This window comes from Nelumbo lutea, chromosome 1, assembly GCF_056320005.1.
Source record: "Nelumbo lutea isolate HS-2025 chromosome 1, American lotus-T2T, whole genome shotgun sequence".
NCBI lineage: Eukaryota > Viridiplantae > Streptophyta > Magnoliopsida > Proteales > Nelumbonaceae > Nelumbo > Nelumbo lutea.
In genome coordinates this window covers 63,016,491-63,031,524 of record NC_142684.1, presented here as the reverse complement: position 1 = coordinate 63,031,524, position 15,034 = coordinate 63,016,491, and the positions used below count along the sequence as shown (strand labels likewise).

The 15,034-nt window shown below is 36.9% G+C and overlaps 1 protein-coding gene and 1 long non-coding RNA gene across 3 annotated transcripts; one reads left to right on the top strand and one right to left on the bottom strand.

Moving 5' to 3' along the window:
* The first annotated feature begins 366 nt into the window (after positions 1 to 366).
* Positions 367 to 6,080, top strand: LOC148874892 (uncharacterized). Of its 2 annotated transcripts, none has more exons than XR_016105144.1 (3): positions 367 to 762; positions 3,825 to 4,243; positions 5,438 to 6,080. It is a non-coding gene; the product is annotated as an uncharacterized LOC148874892 (long non-coding RNA). The 2 variants fall into 2 exon arrangements; XR_016105145.1 differs by having other exon boundaries at positions 600 to 762; positions 5,361 to 6,080.
* Positions 3,293 to 5,562, bottom strand: LOC148874893 (BTB/POZ domain-containing protein). Its single transcript, XM_088965107.1, has 4 exons — positions 5,429 to 5,562; positions 5,001 to 5,146; positions 4,738 to 4,856; positions 3,293 to 4,184 (listed from the first exon to the last, which is right to left on the bottom strand). The coding sequence occupies exons 1-4, from the start codon at positions 5,548 to 5,550 to the stop codon at positions 3,582 to 3,584; spliced, it is 990 nt and encodes a 329-aa protein (XP_088821233.1). The 5' UTR covers positions 5,551 to 5,562; the 3' UTR covers positions 3,293 to 3,581.
* Positions 6,081 to 15,034: the final 8,954 nt, after the last annotated feature.

The window sequence follows — 15,034 nt, the reverse complement described above, 5'->3', positions numbered from 1 at the left end:
CCGACACCGAACATATGGAATATTTTGTAGGGCCACTATATTATTGATATTGTTTTGGGATTTATGGCTTCTATCGATCCGTCATAGTGATCTATATTCCTGATCTTTGCGAGATCACAGGGTCCCACAGGTGATTCACATGCACATCTCAGCATGTATTGAGAATCTTTCGTACTTGCCATTAGAGATGTTCCGAATAGATAGTTGGGATGTGCTGTGGAGCGCAGATACGAACTCGATCTTTGGTGTTCGATGCAGTTGTAGCAGATACCAGTTTGACAAACTTGTAGTTGTAGTATTGGAATTCTCTGTCCCGACTGCTGACTGTGCTTATCTAGCGCCAGCTCGGAGTACTGGATTTTCTCTATTTGTTCTGAGGCCGGATCTGTTCATAACAAAAAGTTGTTCCAACACCTTCCAATATGATCTGTATCCGTATATTGCAGACATAGTGGATCCGTGATGTGTGTGGACACAGATCATGTTGGTACCATTGGTACAATTTTTGTTATGAACAGATCCCACTCACTTTGTTCTTAGTTCTTACTTCTAACCTGAGAGGATATAGGATATTAGGATATTCCTTCCCTGTTTAGTATATCCTCTTCTGTGCTCCAACAACCAGCATATTCTCTCTGAGGGAAGTGGTTTAAATTTCCAAGGTGAATGCTTTAGAGAGAAAGCAAGAGATAACACGTAATGGGCCTGATCGAATTCGCATTGGATTTGAATTCATAACATCCTTAGATATCTTCTTAGCTGGTAATCTTTGCTTCTCTTCTCTGCTATTTTTTTTTTATTATTATTTTTAAATTTTGGGTCTGCATATATATTTTTTTCCTCTGGGTGATTTAAATTTGGTCATAATCACTATTAACATTTGAATGGTATGCGGCTTTGATGACAATTCATTCTTCTGTCTAACTCATGGATTAGGCGTATTCTCTTTGCTTCTACAGACATATATAATCTCCATTTTATCATTTTTTGGGTACTTTTCCTCCTTAGCTTTTACTTACACAGTCGTCGTAGTTCTAAGCTCCATTTGCTTTGAATATTTTGTTTTTCCCTAGAAGATTGTAAATCACCATCTGAGTCACTTCTCAATTCATAAAATCTGGCCGCTGATTTTTGTGTATAACAATACTGCTTCCTGCTTCTATTTCTAGTGTCATTTCCTTTTTGCTTCAGTAAAGAGGAATTCAAACTGCTTCCGTTTTTGAGCCAAAATAAAACTCCAGAGCTTAGTCTGTTCAGACCACCCCTTCCAAGACCCTGGATAGCCAGAACCATCATTGAGTAATGACATTAAGAGGGGGAGCTCAAATGGCTTCAATCTTATGAAAACGTCAAGCTAATGGTAACTAAATGGTGTAATATCAGCTTTAGATGAGAAATTAAGGTCAAATGAGCCTATTGTAGCTATTGCATTGGCTGTTTGGAACCCAAAACTATGCCAGTGCAGCAGACATGCACGGGAATATTAGAAATGATAGAATCAGAAATTAACTTGTTCATAAGAACCTAGGAGTAATTCCAATACGTGATAAAATAAAGGAAAGTAGACTCAGATGATTCGGTCATGTATAGAGAGAAGACCACATAGAGTCTCAGTAAGAATAAGTGATTTGTTACAAGAAGGGCTTAGAAGAGCTAAGGGAAGACCGAAAAGGATAAGGATTGAAACCAGTGAGAAATGATTTCAGGGCCCATAATTTAACAATGGATATGACATCGAAAAGAGTGGAATGGTGGAACAGGATTCATGCAGCCAACATAAATAGGTTGCACAAGGCTTAGTTGTGTTGAAGAAATGCAGAGTGGGAGGTTGACTGTCATTGGTGTATATGTCCTCTGACCCACAATTTTCAATTCAAGGAGGTGTATTTTAATGGTCCATCCTATCAAAACTGGATTGGATGATCTTGAGAGCTGAAATCTTTGTTGTTAAATCTTTTGAATGGAATTTTCCAGTGGCTTTTTAGTTATATATTTGTTGGATGATTAGGATTCTATAAATAATATAAATTTGGGACTATAATCTATCTAAAAGATGCTCCATGTATACCTATCCTGTTCCATGTATAAGCCACTTAGCATTTTGGTGTTCATACATAAAATGCAAGCCTTAGTCATACCTCTTCTATTTTTCATGTTAAAAACCCTGTTTCTACCGTTAAATTTTGGGGCTTGACTACTGCTGCTACATTTTTCATATTATTGCCACCAATTGGGGTTTGTTAAAAGGATTGTCTAAATGCCAACATATACTAAATTTTTCTTAAAAATAACTGCATTGAAATCTGTGGTTTTTTCTTTTTAAGATAGGTTTTATATCAAGCACCAGCAGAAATATCAAACACCAACATATATTAAAATTTTCATTCTTTTTTTTTTACAATTGCTAGGCAAACTTGGGGGTGGGGTGGGATGGATAAAAGTGGAATATAATCCCAGGTCAGTTGGAACTATCATGGCATGGCAATAAGATTTTCAGATGACTTGTGTAATCCTTTTTTTTTTCTCAGCAAATCATCAGTCATTACTCTCTGTTTGGTTAACTTGGTTTCAATTCTCTTTCTTGTGCTGTTTTGGAGCCTTGATAGGAGGCCTATCAGAGTTTTTGTTTATTTATTGCTAGGAAAATTGGCTACGTAGACCGGGTGGCCCGTCCACCAATCCCGACCAAGGAAGCCTTTGATCCCAGATCTCTCTCCACTGCAGCCAGCAAGAGGCTATCAACAAGCCAGCTGGGACCTATTAGGGTTAAATGTAGCAAGGACCATTTACTTGGGAAAAAAATCTTATTTGGTGTCATGTACAATTGCATATTTCCCCCTCTAGTTAGTTTCATTTCTTATTTCTGTTTTGGTTTGGGGGCAAGAAATTTTCTTTCTGCAGGCATGCTTGATGCTTCCCATTCAATGCTTTATGCATGTTTTCTTTTTTATACATGATGAAGTGGACAAATAACCACGTGAAATTTGATATGAAATTTCTCTTTCAAAAAAAGAAATGATATGAAATTTTTGTTCAATCATATAACTTACCATAACCATGAAAACTTTATTTAGTAACTTGGAATCAACTTTGTAAGCGGTATTTGAGTTTCAATTTCAGAATCAGGCCAGAGAAAACTCACTTTTCTTGTAAATGAGCTTGATAGTTCAGCATGGTACTAACTAGAGACCAGATAGCAATCATCTAGACTTCAATGTTTCATTGCATGGTTGAGATGTATATGAGTATATCTTCTAAGTATGACTTATTGACTTGTAGGCTATAGAGAAGATTCAAGAAAAAATTGAAATCTGATCATTAAATACTGGTATATATCAAATTATTTACATTAATCTTTTTTTACAAAGCAGTTCATGAGTAAATGTTTCTTCAATGACATTTTCATCTAAGGAGAAATATACACATTGACATAATCAAATCCACCTCAACAAAAGAACGTTATAATGAAAACAAATCCTGCACAAATAGAATTTCATCCCAGCTATCCATCTGCATGGAAATAATTACATAGAACACTAGCCCACATAAGCACACTTCATTACTTTTTCCTTGAGCAAATTTTAGAAGCCTTTCCAGGTGGCAAGAATCTCATGGAAGATCTCAGCTATGAGGTCCCTATCGGCACATTGTAAAAAGGCATTAAAATCATCTCGAATGTCAAATACCTTGCCAAATTTCACGAGATACCTCATGCAACTGCTCTTTAGCCTTGGCAATTGATAGAGAGAAGCATTCTGTAGTCTCTCAAGTACGTTCTTAGTGTCAATGTCTTCTAGAAGGCTCTCATGGCATGCTTCTTTCAGGTCAGAGATGTCATACTTATCAGCTGAACGGAGAAGTGCAAGCCGGTGGGTCAGAAACTCATCCTGTTGGATGTTGCCATAGATGTAGTTCAGGAAAGCCTGGCAAGCTTCAATTGACATGTCTGTGATGTCTATAGTTGATAGTTCCTTCTCTTTGAGGTCATGTGAGAACATACTCCGGAAGACAGGTGATCTTGTAGCTAGCACAGCACGGTGGGCTCCAATGCTCCCATTGGAGGCATTGATTGTAATGTCCGTGTGGATACTTTCAGACAACATTCGGCTGAGGCAGGTAAGGGCTGTTGCATTGGACCGTCTCCGAGTGGATCCTTCAGCCCAAATGGAGCAAGGTTCACCGCCCTGTATATTACATGACAAATCACAACTGAGGGAGGACTCAAGGGAACAAGATAATACAGGCAAGTAACAAAGCTTTCCTGGACTGAAAATCTTAGCTAAATGAGTAGCCTGTAGTCTTAAATGGCGTCAGAATGTCTCTAATTTCTCATAGCCATAATGTGCAACACATACACAGAATGCAACTCCATTTAACTTTCCTATAAAGAAAATCTTTTGGGACAAGACTTGGATGGACAACAATCATCTGAACTATCAGCATTACTTTAGTAAAGGTGCCATGAGATGTTCAGGTTATCTGCAAGGCTGATACTTCAGATGATTATAGTCCTCCTCTGATGTTGCAAACTTGCAATTGTAAGACCAGAAGTTTCAAAGTTCATCCTGAATAAAAGTTAAGGGCATTTATTTATTTGTTACGGAAATCAACCTTCTATCTGTTAGTATTTTCTTTTGTAGAACAGAATTGAACAGGGAGAGAGAGAGAGAGAGAGAGAGAGAGAGAGAGAGAGAGAGGTAACACTTAAGGGAAAAAATGGCAGAGAGAGAATCATACGTTTGGCGATGAGATCTTCAAATCAAGGAACTCGACGTCAATAATGAACTTCCCGGTTAACTGAGTATCGATCACCCAAACAAAATCGTCGTTACTCTTTATCTGTTTGTTTGTTATTCCTGCAATCTCAAGTAGCATAAAATAAGTTCACGAAGAAAGCAAGAAGCTGTTCTTTTGCCATGGATACGCTGTTTTAGAAAAAAAGGGGAACTTAACTAATTAGGCTCAAGTAATAAATAAATAAATAAATATTGTGCACTTACCCGGATGAACCAGTGGCTTTCGATCTCCCAAAGAACATACGACTCGAATGATGAAAGATGCAATTGGGGGGTTGTCTCTCGTTAGATTTGATATTTCTGGGTATAGTTTAATGGACAATACCCGATTCTTCTCTACCGATAAATGCCTTCAAGACCAGAAAATTTTGAAGATAAAAAAAAAAAAAAAACATAAGGATTAATTCTTCTAATTCCATCTTTCTAAGAAAAAAAATGTTACAAAGATAAGCACGGAGAGTGAGAGAGAGAGAACAAAAAAAGGTCATTTCATTTTTTAACTTTGTATACAGAATCGAATGATTGAACTGATAAGAAATAATTGCAATTTTCTATCTTTTAAAGATAAAGAAATGATCATTCGAGATGTTTCTTGAAATTGGGGAAAGGCAAGAATTGATTGGATGTCTCACCAATTCCAGTTGCCCATCTTGAAAGGATCGGATTTCCGGTAGGTGCAGGAAGTCAAGCTGTCGATTCTCCATTGGGCGAGACGGGACGTGGTATCGACTCTGTAAGCTGAGGAATCGGTCATCCTAGTGAAGGGGAGAGCAGCAGTGATCTCATGGATGCAGTCGAATATGCTGTCGAAGAAATCGCCAGGCTTTCCCAGGTTGATTCCCAGAGAAACCACTCCTCGTAAACATGGAACAAGAGGCAGCACAAAACTTATCTCTGCTGCACTCACTCTGACCACTATCAACCACTATCAATCTCCTACCCAACCCCAAGCTATTAAACAAACTTGGGGTTTGCCCTGTGAAAGTTTCGGACACGCAAAGATTTTGAACTTGCTTTACGCGATTGAAGGCGAGAATTGCAGAGACTCAGAAACACAGAGAGAGAGAGAGAGAGAGAGAGAGAGAGAGGGGTGTTGTTTTCGCAGACTTATACTGCACTTCAAGAGGGGTCTTTATTTGAGTGGAACGTCTTTGTTCTTTTCTTACTGGTAATAATTAACATTTGTTTTTATAAGTAAAAAACATTATTATTTATTAAGGTAGCGTTTGGTTGTAATGTAATTTTATTTCTATTAATATAAATGCATGGGATTACAAATAAAAATAATGTAAATTTTGGTTTAATTTTGTTTTGGATTTTACTTTGGGTGCATAGAACTATTGCTCTTTTATTTACTTTTAACACATGGCGTTTTGTTAGCCATTTTCTTAAAAAAAAAAACAGTAAAAAAGAAATTGCCGTTTTTATTTTGAAAAAACTGTCCATCTTAAAAGATGCCATTTTTGGTTAGTTTTTTTTTTCTTTCCACGTTTTCTAGTATGGTGGCCGATATGGCTCCTCCTATATTGCACCGTTTTATCAGAAAACAACAATGAAACCAAACAGTACTATGAAAAAACGAATTCTCAAAACCTCAAGTATTTTTTTGAAAAAAACGCAATGAAGTAAAAAAAAAAAGAAAAAACACAATAGTTCCAAATACCTATTTTATTTTGCTTCAGATTTTATTCTACTTTATTTGTATTATTAACAAAAATAATCTAAATTTGCACCCATAATCATTTACACTATTATAATTTTGCACCAATGCAAATAAATTTACACTACAACCAAACGCAACTTTTTATTACCCAACTTGACAGAAAAAAAAAGAATTTTTAGTTCTGGTACTTTGAAGCAAAGTATCTCCATTTCTATTATTTTCTGTTACCCGCTAAAAATGACCACAATTAGCCTCTGTTTTTGGTTTGGCTAACCAACCTCTATTTCATCTTTCTCCTTTGGCTTAGTTTGGAAGGAGTATAAATGCAAATGTATAGAATGCAAAATCTTATATTTTGTATTATTTTATATATACTTATACTGTATATATTTGCATTTGCACTCTTTTCAATCTGAGCCTTAGATTAGACTCAGTTTGGAAGGAGTACACATATTAATGCAAATTTATAGTGTAAAACTTTGTATTTTGCGTTATTTTATATATATTTGCACTGCACATATTTGTTTGTACTCCTTTCAAACTGAGCTTAAATGAATAAATGGATAATATTGGTCAAAATATTCAACAAATAAAATCAAGTAACCAATCAGAAACCACATACAACCATTAATTGTAAGATTAAGACAATGAGAATGAATGGAATAACAATGAATGTAGTATGTATATTGAATTCATGTGATCATGTATCTACATGTATCTATTATTAATGGATTTCGCTATGATGCCAGAAAGACATGATATCAAAAAAACTTACAACCAATCAATCAGGATCATAAAAACTAATCAAGTGGGTTTTTGTTAAAATTCACAAGACATTGTGATTGGCTAAAGCCTTTTTGATATCATACATTTGTGGTATCATAGATTTTTCATTACTAATATATATACATACATACATATATGTACATTTTAGCAATGAAGGATCTGGGCTCCGGATATCCTATCCACAAGAATTCTACCCATATCTACACACAATACACTACTCCTCTGCATTAGGAACATATCTTTCCGTGCATAATACTATATACAAGGATGAGATGTTCTCTATATATAACTACAATATTATGTGAGTAAAGATGGACAGAATTCTTGTGGACAGAAAATCCGGACTTAAGGATTTGATCCAATGCATTTCATTAATCTTAAGGTTTTTGGCCAATGCATTTCATTAATCTTAAGGTTTTTGGCATATTGATCAAATACTTTATTTATTTTTTTGATAAAATTGTATTGATCAAATACATGATACTATGACTGGTGGGCCTCGCAAGAAGTATTGTGGTCCCACCTCCATGAGTGTATCTATTATTCAAATCTGATGCTCAAATGCTCTCTTGTTGCTATGTTTCTTGCTGCCATGTCCTGTTTAATTGTTTATTCCCTAATTGCTATTTGGAATTTACAAAGTACATATGATTATTTTCTTTCCCTTTCATTCTCTCTCCCTCTTTTTTTTTTTTTTTTTTTGTCGTGGTAGCATTCATATTCATTGAATGAGGAGGATTGGAATCTGGGGTTTGTTTGTTTCTCACCTCACTCTTCCCCAGATTCTTTTTTATTCATTCATTATTTAATCGGTAATATAGAATTGATTTCTTGGGCTTTTGGGTGCAAGGAAAAATCGTCAAGAAAGGTATCTGTGTGGGTGGGGCCTTTTATAACCGGAATCTTCAAGCATTCCCATTGTTAGAAGCAACCACCAATAATTCGCTTCTCTTTTTCGTTCATTGTTTCTTCTTAGTGAATACAATGACAAAAGCCAAATATTAATTAATGCACCCTTGACCCCTCTCTCACGTCACCTGGACTCTCTTCCCTTTCTACAACAAACCTTACTTACAAAAAAATATATAGATTGTGCTAGTACAAATGAAAAAAAAAAAAATACAATTTTCATTTATTTTGTGTTTTACTTTATCCTGGTGCATGTCTTAATTTACTTCATTTGTATTGCAATCAAACAAAATAAGTTAAAATTTGAAACAAAAATATGCCAGAATTTACATTTAAATCATTTGTGCTGCCATAGTTTTGTATCAGTGTAAATTTATTTGTATAATTGCATTGTAGCCAAGCATAGTTTAATTAATTCCATTTCATTTTGAAATATTTTTCTCAAATCCACATACTTCCATCAAGTATAATGTAAATTAAGGGTTTTCTGTGCAAGATGAATGTTTTTGTTTTCATTAGTTTTTTGAATTGTCACGTCAGAAAAAAAACAAAGGGTTCAACTAGATGTATAACCAATTAGTTGGTATCAGTATCATAAAAGTGGTAACCAATTGGGCGAGTTTGAATCACAATTTATTGAGGGTTCCATTGGTCAAAACCTTTGCAGTATCATGTCTTTCTGGCATCATAAAATTTTCCAAGCAAAATCATATGCTCTTGGACTATACTTTGCAAAAATAAGTTAGTTTTGTTTCAAAACCATCAAAATGGTGTAAGAAAAATGTTAAGGGTACAGATATTGATTGATTTATGAAAGATGATGAGATATGTGTTGTATAATTTAAAACAAAAACAAGTTTTAAAATCAGAAATTGAAGAACGTGTTTTTAACTGGTTTCATGCAATTTAATTAAACCAAACAACACATTTACAACCCAACCCAAGAACATGTTTTCGATGTTTTTGTCGTAAATAACAAATTTCAAACTAGATAATTTTAATTTGTTTTTAAAACTCATAACAAGAAAAAGAATTGACATTGAAGTTATAACCACCTGATTTTAGATATTACAATATTTAATATATACAAATTTGGGAATTGAATTACTATAGATATATGAAGAATGTGCACATACAGGATTGCAACCAAACCCAACAAATAACAATCACAGCCCGAAATCGGCTTCAGTACTCACAATGCATGATGTAGGTACACTGTTCCCATATTCCCTTGCATTAAGAATATCTCTCCATGAAAAAAAATCAAAATAAGTATGAAGATATTCCCAATATAAATGATGTAAAAAAGGTTGTATGAACTGTGTGATTACAGTCTTGTGAGTACTGAACCCAATCTCTCACAACCCACGGGCACTGATCAAATAAGGGAACCTAGGGTCTATCACCATAGCGATTATATTAATGATGGATAAGGTTATTATGGAGAGATCGATGGTGACTGATGAGCTTTAGTACACTCGACCATCTTACCTAGTTAATTTATAGGATTATTAAATGGTTGAAAGGGACATGCATCGACATGGTGCAATATGGCAATGCAATGTTGGCTCTCTACTAATTTTAATTCACCAGTCCAACGACGGAATCGTTGTTGGAGTCCATTTGCACAAGTGGCCAGCGTGTTCATTTCTATCTTTTGATTCTAGCTAAAACACTTACCATTCTTTACAATGGAAATCCTATTAAAAATTAACAAAATAAAAAAAAAAATAAAGATGGATCTTCTACACTTATATATCTTTAGCAAGAATAGCTAGAACATATTCTTCATCTCTGCCCCTGATTTTGGAACAGATTTCTATCCCCAATTTTGATTCTTGTAAAGGGATAAAAGTTGCCCTTCGTCCTTGATCTTGACAGAGATGAATTCCTTAGGAGATCCAAATTCTCAAATGTTTTAATTAAAAGTACTTTTTTGTTTAAATAAAGAAAACATTTTGAAATATAAATAATATTTTAAATATATATAATATTTAAATAATATTTAATATATATAATGTTAGACAGTTTTGTATGCCCTTAGTTTCAATTAAAATGATGTACTTTATGAGTTTATTGTAAATACATAAAAGTGAATATTTGATTCATGTTCCCTTGATATGTTTCTGTGTAATACCCTTAAACTGGACACTTAATGAGACTCGTGTTAGTTTATAATGTTCACAGCCAGTGGGTCGGTCTGGGGAGACCTATCCTGACAAGGCTGACACTGTGGTGCCACCAAGTCGGTTGGGGTGGCTTGTCTCAGCTACCAGGGTGAGACCCTAGGCATATACAGTGTGGGATTAATTGAATCTTTGAAGTTGACCAGATTTCCAGTATTGCCTTGGACCTTGGAGATTGATGGGCAAAACTGGAAAGTTACACCCAACCCCTAGACTCGATTATGATACTGCACTAGGTGTCGGATTAGGCTATCTTTGATGTACCAATCACTGAGATCCTTAGCGGGGGTCAAAACCTGGGTATGTTGGGACAGTCTGAGAATTCACCTAAGTGGGTGATCATATTGACAGGATCAGCCCCTTTGTCGGACAAAGGTAATGATCGGGGATGCACTCTCACTGATGGAAACCAAGACTACTGGCAGCCGATTTCAATCGTTGAAATTTGTTTTGCAAAATATATTTTATATGAGATATAAAAGTATATATATTATGGTTTCAAAATGATTTGCAAAAGGTTTTAATTCCCAAGATCCATATTTGAGAGAGTGCAACACTGTTCCTTGCAGCCGAGGGAGAGGTCCTTTCTTGTCGGGCAGTGTATGATCATTATGGGCTGAGAGGTTAAGTGTAAGGCCATTGAGGATCATGCCTGATGGGCTAATCTTGCATCTGCCCACAGTCCCTGGGTGTTACAAGGTGGCTTGGCCCAGGGACCACTTAGGGTAAGTGTTGGGCCCATAGAGCCCATCTAATGGTTTTCAGGGGGTGCACTGTCCATAACAGTGTATTCGGCCAGGCCTTGTAACAAAGGCTGGACTGAACCCATGTGGTTGATGTGTAGATCAATGTTTGAGTCCCACGCCATACAAGGAAGCCCAACTGGGCAGCAGTTTGGAAGGCTTAATGAATACATAACCCTAAATGAGCCTTAAGCCCATTTCGAACTGGGCTAATTTGATTAGTCTTTAAGGGGGCGAATTATGAGATAAGATCAACTGAAAGGATTGGGCCCACACCCTATCCACTTAGAGAGTCGAAGATCTAAATGAGATTTAGATTTGGAAACTTCCTAATTAGATTAGGAACTGGCTGATCTAATCTACAGATAAGATAAGGATTATCCCTTATCTTAAAGGGACTTCTAATCCGGATATGATTTGGGTTAGCGACTCCTAATGGGATTAGGAGCTGATCCCTTTAAGTCTATAAAAGGAAGAGGGGCGGCAGCCTTTAGACACAACATCCAACTGACTCAAGTCTTGTCTTCAGAGCTGAGGTCATAGAGGAGAGAATTCTGCACCCTACAAATTCTCTCTAGCCGCCTCCCTCCTGTAGCCGCCGCCTATAGAAGTTCGATCTCCATTGCTTGGGAGAAATCAAGATTGGATCTTGATTCCAATCGTTTGCAGAAAAGATTGGTAGGAGTTGTATTCACTAGCCGTCCAGGTGATTTTTGGGAAGAATGAAGTTCTTAGGAAGGACACTGCTGATTCTGCTCCACCTTGCACTGCGCCATCTTCAGTGAGAGCAGATTTTGGTTTCTACCTTGGGCGTGAACACCTCCATTGAGAGATATTGTTTCTCTGTATCAGGTATTATCTCTCTCTCCTCCTTTTGGTTCAGTTTATGGTTCAAGAATGATCATTGAAAATATGATTTTCTAAATAGATAATTCGATTCCTAGTTGAAGGGAATGAAAAATTTTTGAAATTCGCCCCCTTTATTCCGCAATCTTGGGCGTCCATGTGATGGATTTCCTATCCCTTCATATAATTGGAACCAGAGTCGAATCTTTATTAATCCCATCCCCGATGACCCGCGAAGGCAATTTTCATCCCTTACCCCATGGGGTCGTTGCCCGACAGGATGAGAGGTTAATGAAGATTTTTTATTTTTATTTTTGCTTTTTAGGTTCATTAGTACACAATATGCGTACTCCATCATTCTTACTCATAAACCCCCAACCTAAGGCTGTGTTTGGAAATGATGCAAATGGAGTGTAAATCTCGATTCAGGGTAAATTCGCACTCTGGTTCACTTTTGCCTGTGTTTGACAATATTACATTTTTTAATTGACAAATGACAGACCAATGCATTTTTACATTGATAATAAGATGTAAAAGTACATCAATAAAAAGGGAAAATCTATGATGCAGAAAAGATATGGAATTGAAAGAGCTTTGACCAATCAAAACCCACCCATGAATTTTGATAAATAACACGTAATTGACTACCACGTTTCTGATTCCAGTTGACTGGTAAGAAGTTTTTCAGATATCATATCTTTTCCATATCATAGTCAAACCCAAAAAGCCAATAAAAAAGAAGTAAATTTGCATTCAAGTGGGCTTTTGATTAAAAAAAAGCATATGCTTTATTGAAATTCATGTTTGCATCCATTACAAGTAAAAGTCTATTTGGTAAGAAGGTAAATTTTCAGTGCAAAACTAACCCAACTTTACAATTTATATGAACCGTTTTACACTCTACATATTTGCATTCACACATATTTGCATCATTTCCAAATATAGCGGTAGTAGCAGGATTCATTCGATCTCAAGTCTATCATTCCAATCGAGCCAACAAAGTCGTAATTGGCTCCAAGTTGGCAACTGTAATAGTGGATTATTTAATTCTTTTGCCTCCATTAGACGGTGTAATAAATATAATCTCTTGACCAATGTTTTCGAAATTGGACCAGACCAGACGATCGAATTGGAAAAATTGGGAACCAGTCACTTAATTCCATTTTACCCTAAACCCACTATTTAGCAAAAAATCATTGATTTGGTCAGCGAACCATTGACTTGGGCTATTAAACCGTCAAATTGTTCGACCTGAGAATGGTTTTTGGTCATTTTATTTATTTTTTTAAATTTTTTGTCAAAATGGGCTGTTCATTCAGACTAGATAGTTGGACCATTCAATCCAAGAACCAAATCCTAGAACTATTCCTTGTTCGGTCCGATTTTAAAAACCTTGCTCTTGGCACGAAGATTCTCATGGTGCGTGGACTTCTGATGCATGTCATTTCTTTTTTCAATAAACTCTGCCATATAGACACCACCTATGCATTTCGCGTGATAAACGTTTATTAGAATTTAAATGGATGTTTGGTGCAATTGTTTATCGAGAAAACACCGATAAATGAAAATGGGTGGATTTTCGTGCAAGGAGCCATTAAGGGAAGCGAGAGTGTGCATATGACATGGCGCCAACATGGGTGGTGATGTGGCAATTGAGGGAGAGAGATCCAGTGCTTCGCATATCATTGGAATTTAACAAAAAAAACACCTTGCCCAAAACCCTAACCGCTGTGCAAGAGGGACTTTCGCAAGGATAGCCATAGAGAGGGATAGTCGTATAGAGGGACATGCGTAGGGAGATTGCTTCTCATGCTGGCCAGAGGGTGTGACGTCGGTAAGTTTGTCCTTAACAGATTGCTTTTGAAGGGGGTGTTTTATTTTCTGAAAATTTCTCTTTATTATTTTGTTTTACTTTTATCTTTTTCTTCATTTTCTTTATTGGGGACCTGGTCAAATATGGGGATAGAACCTAGAAAGCTTGTAAGCCACCCTTCTTCACATTGTGAAGACTGGAACATCTATCTATCTATATATATATATATCTATATATATATATATATCTATATATATATATATATATATATATATATATATATATATATTGGTGCGGCACGATCCGGGCACTCCTAGCTGGCGGGTGACTGGGTCCTTGTTGATAACGAATGGTACCTGAGAAGATGAAAGGAAGGATTCCTAGGGACTTTACCCGGTGGGAATACTCCGATTCTTAAGTTAGAGCGCAAGAAAGAAGGAAAAGAAGAGTCGGTAGCTAAGAGTCTAGGTCGCGCTTTATCACTATGCTCGAGAGATTAGAGGTCTCAAGAAGAAGTTTCCCTTCTACCCTGAGGGCTTTTATAGGGACACTCACATTAGGTCGGGCATAACCACCACTGGGCTCCTGCCATAGCCGTTACCTGCCAGGGCTGTGCAGGTGGCCGTTGTGGTGTACGCTTCGCCAGGGTGAGTGACACATTTCCGAAGTGGCAGGCACGTCTTTGCTTGTCGAGAGGCGTGGACACAGACTGTCGAAAGGACTGAGACTGCTTCGTCAGTAGAGGATATGGCGCAGTCTGACCGGTACGGTCTGTCAGTTGGAAGCTTCTTGGAGAGTGTTAGTGCAGCTCATTTGCGAGCTATCTCGTGGCGAGCTTGGAACATTCCAGGATTACCCTTAGTAAAATTGGTCCTTGAAGTGACCTGTCTACTAGGGATCTCGGGCGAGTTAATAACTTTAGCTCACAAGCTATAGTTGCCTCGGAGTGTCCCTTTAGAGGTAGCTTGGGGAACCTGGAGCTCGCGTTGTGGCGAGCTCTTCCCTTTGCGTGCTGCGATGTAGCGGGCTGCTTTATGGGCCCGTTACTTGGTTGTACTGGGCCACAATGCTGAGCTGTCGCTTATACTGAGTAAGTGTCTACGTGTCACCATTACATAGGTTGGGTCAAATCATCCTTCATCAATTGCCCCCCACTCCTCGAGCTAAGAGTACCGCCTTAGCACGGGGAGTTTATGAAGTGCGATGGACTGGTTTGACCGAAATTCAAACTTGATTGACTGTCCTTATTAAATGCATTTGCGGGAATCAAGAGATTTTATGACTTTCCTGGC